Genomic DNA, 5,440 nt, shown 5'->3' with positions numbered 1-5,440 from the left:
CCCTCTTTTCAGAGAAGGACACTGGGCTCTGATTGAAGATAAACTGAACGTTTCGCTTCAGGGAAATGCTGTGAACAGGGATTTAGTACCGCCCGGGACAGTTTGAAAGCGATTGTGGGAAGATCCACAATTTAAACAACATTTAAAACCCGCGTCTCTGATTGGTGACGAAAGGAGTTGAATAAAACAAAATAAAGAGAAGGGATTTTAAATCTTTGACGAAGGATGAAATTTATTTTAATCCGCTCCTTTCCGAAAATGAAATTGGCGGGCTTTTTGAAATTGACAAATTCTGTTTCTGAGGTTGTGGTGGGTAAATCCCGCCCTCTTCTGTTGTCAGTGACCTGATTGGTGATGAATATAGGCAAATAAGGTGAATTAAGTACCGACCAATGAGGAGAGCTTTCAATCTATAAGTAAAGTAAATGCTGTGGAAAATATCCATTCTTCGTGAAAGAATTTGTGAAAATGTCTGGAAGAGGAAAGACCGGCGGCAAAGCTCGGGCCAAGGCCAAGTCTCGCTCCTCCCGGGCTGGACTGCAGTTCCCGGTGGGCCGTGTTCACAGGCTCCTGAGAAAGGGCAACTATGCTGAGCGTGTGGGTGCCGGAGCCCCGGTCTATCTGGCTGCTGTGCTCGAGTATCTGACCGCTGAAATCCTCGAACTCGCCGGTAACGCGGCGCGGGACAACAAGAAGAGCCGCATCATCCCCAGACACCTGCAGCTGGCCGTCCGCAACGACGAGGAGCTCAACAAGCTGCTGGGAGGGGTGACCATCGCTCAGGGCGGGGTGCTGCCTAATATCCAGGCCGTGCTGTTGCCCAAGAAAACCAGCGCTCAGAGCTCCCAGAAAAAGTAAAGCGGCCAAAATATCATCGAATAAACCAAAGGCTCTTTTCAGAGCCACCCACAGTCTCTGTGAAAGGGCTGATTACTGTCTGATTCCAGAATGTCAGTAACAGGACCGAATCAGATTTACAATGTTCAAGCAACTATTTCAGTGACTTCTCACTGTCCCCCTAAACCCTGTCCAATTTATTACTTCCACACCGAATTTGAGTTATTTGTCCCGTTACATTTTGCCGGCAGTTACAGATGAGTAACCAATAATATTACAGATTAAAGCTGTTCGTAAAATATGGACATAACCATCCAAAATCTTGTTTTTATTCCACTTTTATCAGCACAAATTCCTGGCGCTATTTTACGAACAGCTTTAAAATGGTGCCAGGAATTTGCTGATAAAAGCGGAATATAAATGTTTTTTAATGGTCATACATAACGATCAGCTTTAGATAGATTTTCCAGTAATCGCTTCTTTCCGATACTGAAATTGGCGGCTTTTTCGAATTCAAACTTTGTCAGGTCGACAATTTAAGCCACTGATTTGTTGCATTTTCCAATTCGAAGCTCTGCGATTGGTTAAGACATACGAATGGGAAGAGGGTGACCAATCAGAAGTGGGCTCGGGCTCAAACTGCGGGAATTCCAGGTCCCTGAATGACTGAGCTGAAACTGATCAGTTTCACAAACCCTGTCAGTTTCACCGTCTCGGGAGAAATAACATCACAAGTGGGTCTGGTTCCAGTGACCGATTCAACGGCTGCTGCAAAACTCCCGGATTCTCTCATTGCATCGAAATCATTTTGAAATTCTATGAAAACAATGAGTGATTCTGGAGGAGTGATGTGGCTTTTCACTGAGGGCATGTGTCGACTGGGGAAATAACTAACTGGAGAGTCTCGGGCATTGTTTACACAGCACGTTTACAAAATCAAATCCACTGCACATCCTTGCTACAACTGAAATATCAAACTCGGGGATTCTAGTTTTGTATCCCGAACACAGCAGATTGATTGAACTGTTCTGAACAGCCTATCCCAGCTCCCATTTCCAGGTCACTGCTTTCTCTGTGAGGTGGTGGGTGGCTCTTAGAAGAGCCTTTGTTGTGCGTTTGCTGGAAAGGGTCAAGTTGTTCAACCGCCGAATCCGTAGAGAGTGCGGCCCTGCCGTTTCAGAGCATACACCACATCCCTGGCAGTGACCGTCTTGCGCTTGGCGTGCTCAGTGTAGGTGACCGCATCCCTGATCACATTCTCCAGGAAAACCTTCAACACCCCGCGAGTCTCCTCACAGATCAAACCCGAGATTCGCTTGACCCCGCCACGTCGAGCCAGGCGGTGGATTGCTGGTTTGGTGATGCCCTGGATATTATCACGAAGCACTTTGCAGTGCCGCTTTGCTCCGCCTTTGCCCAGTCCTTTGCCTCCTTTACCTCTGCCAGACATGATGATTCTTCACTCAGATCACTGCAGTACATGAGTAACAGAATCCTTCAGGATCCTTTGTAGACAGACCCCCTGGACCTGGCTGAGAAAGGCAGAGTGAGAGCAGGGAGTGGAGGAGACAGTGAGGATTAAACAGAGAGCGAGAGGGAGGAGACACCCAGAGTGACAGACAGAGAGAGAACGGCCCCTCATCTTTCAGATCCACCTCCAGTTTCCTCCGGGCTGCCAATTTCAAACCCTTTATTAACAGTAGAACCGAAACCCAGCTCTCCACACAAACCCTTCCAGACTCGGCATTCGTAGTCAAAGCCTTCCAGAAAGCCGGAGCTTTTAAATATGGTCCCGCTACAATTAACACTCAGTAATGTTCCCACCGAAACACAATCCATTCGATACTAAGAAACCTCCTCAGTAACATCACCATTTCCACACACATCCGCTTCCAGCAGTTTACAAACACCTTATTGCAGCTGTTTGGGGAATCTCCTGTGTTAAGATTGGAGTTGGAAAGCGGCCTTTACCCGGCAGTGTTATCGGCTCACAGTGAACCTGCCGACTGGTCGACTCAGCCATGGCCACAATTTCTATTATGAAGATTGCACCTTCACAGTCTACATCTAAATCTTCATGCAGTAAATGTGACAGTGCGTCAGCGATAGCATTCTCCTTTGAACTACGATATTCAATGTTACAGTCAAACAGTGAGAGAAGTACAGCCCACTGCAGCATCCTTGATACTGCCATTGTCAGTATTGTAGACTTTGGTCCCAGAATAGTTATTAGTGGTTTATGATCTGTTACTAGCGTAAAGTTTCCACCCAACAAAATCTGGTGAAACTTTTTGATTCCAAAGATGATTCCAAACACTTCCTTTTCTATCTGTGTGTAGTTCCAGTCACTCTTGGTCAGGGTACGTGACACAAATGCTCTGGGCTTCTCCTGACCATGATCCACAACATGACTGATTACTGCTCCAACTCCATATTTTGAAGCTAGCTTCAGTTCACCATTTGTGTGGTAATGAATGTGTAGTGTGTCACTGGTCAAGCTTCTCTTACATGCATCATAAGCATCTTGTTGTGCTTCAGACCATTTCCATTTCACATCTTTCTTCAACAACTCATGTAGTGGAGCTAACACCATTGCATGCTCAGGCAGAAATTGCAAGTAGTATTGGACCATGCGTAGAAAAGATCTAAGCTCAGACACATCTTTTTGTCTTAGGGGCTTTGACCATAGCCTCTATCTTCTCTTTCACTTGCTGTAGTACTTTTCATTGATTATCAGGCCAAGGTACACCACCTCAGATTGTACAAAGGCACACTTGTTCTTTTTCAACTGACACATTGTGATCATTGAGCCTTTTTAACACTTCATCCAACACTTGAAAATTCTCTTCATTTGTTACAGTCATGATCAACACATCATCCTGATTGCACAAGCAATGTAGCACTCCTTGTAAAATCTTACCCATTGTAACTTGGAAGAAGTTTGGAGAAGGCTTCACACCGTACGGCAGCTTTATGTAGGAGTATAACCCCATGTGTGTGTTTATTGTGAGATACTGCAGATTCACTTGATTCACATTGAGCTGTGCATAAGCATGGAATAAATCCAACTTTGTGAATAGCTTGGATCCTGCTAAATCCGCATACAAATCTCGAGATCAGTAGTGGATACTTCTCATAATCCACTGCCTGGTTCATTGTGACATTGTCATCCCCACATAGACTAATGGTTTTGTCTGACTTGGGCACAATGACAATTGGGTTTGCCCAATCACAGTGATCAGTTTTCACCAGCACACCATATCTCTCCAGATTCTTTTGCTCCTCTTCAACCTGGGTTTTGGAAGCATAAGGAAGCAGCCAAACTTTGCAATATACTGGTTTGGTATCAGGCCTGATTCAGATGTGAGCTTTCACACTGATTATGCCTTCATAGCTGTCCTCGAAAGTGTTCCTGTAACAATTCAATGCCTGATCAAGCTCCTTGGTTGTTTCAACTTGAAAAAACATGCTTCCAGTCTAACTTCAGCTTTCAAAGCCAGTCTTTCCCCATTATTTTTGGTTTGTTGACATATCTCACTACCTTGTAGGGGAGAGGCTGGCATAGCAATAATGTCACAGAACTAATAATCTCACGACTCAGACTAATGCCCTGGGGATATGAGTTTAAATCCCACCATGGCAGCTGGTGGAATTCAGATTCAATTCATTAATGAATAATATAACATTTGAGTAGTGGTGCCATGCAACTATGATTGATTTTCATTAAAACCCATCTGGTTCACTCATACCCTTTACAGAAGGCAATCTGCTGTGCTTACCTGGTCTGGCCTGTATGTGATGCTGGCCCACAACAATTTGGTTTACTCTCACCTGTCCTCTGAAATGACCTAGCAAGCAATTCAGTTGTCAAGGGCAATTAGGAATGGGCAATAAATGCTGGCCTTGCCAGTGATGCCGACTTCCACTGACCTAATTTTTTAAACAATGGGTAACTTGAGGGGCCTGCCCTTATGTTGGATATTGCACTCCATTTGCCCACACATTTCTCACACCTCACCAGAGTAGGTTTTCAATTGACTGGTGCTCTCAGTTTGACGGACATCACTGACTTTGCTCCCATACATTTCTCTACTCATGATGGAGCAATCCATGGTCGTAGCAATGTACTGTTTATTTACCAACAACATTATACAAAAGTCTCCATCATTTGAGTGATTGCTAGTGGCATAAATGCTGTACAGCCCTTGCTCCTCTTTGGTTAGGCACTCTGGATTCACTTCAAGATTGTGAACTCCACCCTTATAACATCACTGTTTTCCATTACCACTGGAATTAGTTCCCTTTCCTTCTTTGGCCTCTGCTTGACAATTAAAACATTTTGCATTTCTGTACTGACATGATTGGGCTGTGTGGTTGCCCTTATGGTGATAACAACACTAAACTGCTATCATTGGCACTCTTCTGGCTATGTCTGTCCACTTTAGACTTGGCTGAAGCACTTTAACAGTGGACAGAAGCCTGTACTAGTTACCTGCATAGGACAACATTCCCTAACATTCTTTGATGCCATCTCCATGGAAACAGCAATCTTACACACAATCTCAAATGTAAGATTTTGTGTGTTTAGTAACTTCGATTGGAT

General features: G+C 44.5%; 1 protein-coding gene across 1 annotated transcript; it reads right to left on the bottom strand.

The window, feature by feature from the left end:
- Window positions 1-1,975: 1,975 nt before the first annotated feature.
- On the bottom strand, window positions 1,976-2,287 carry LOC137350415 (histone H4-like). The gene has a single exon (XM_068015078.1). It carries the CDS (start codon window positions 2,285-2,287, stop codon window positions 1,976-1,978), a length of 312 nt encoding a protein of 103 aa, XP_067871179.1.
- Between the last annotated feature and the right edge of the window lie 3,153 nt (window positions 2,288-5,440).

Source organism: Heterodontus francisci, chromosome 35, assembly GCF_036365525.1.
Source record: "Heterodontus francisci isolate sHetFra1 chromosome 35, sHetFra1.hap1, whole genome shotgun sequence".
Lineage (NCBI taxonomy): Eukaryota > Metazoa > Chordata > Chondrichthyes > Heterodontiformes > Heterodontidae > Heterodontus > Heterodontus francisci.
Note: the sequence above shows the minus strand (reverse complement) of the source record. Positions and strands in the feature narration are given on the sequence as shown.

Coding starts and splice junctions, on each gene's coding strand:
- LOC137350415 (XM_068015078.1), bottom strand. CDS start 2,287: ATGTCTGGCAGAGGTAAAGGAGGCAAAGGACTGGGCAAAGGCGGAGCA.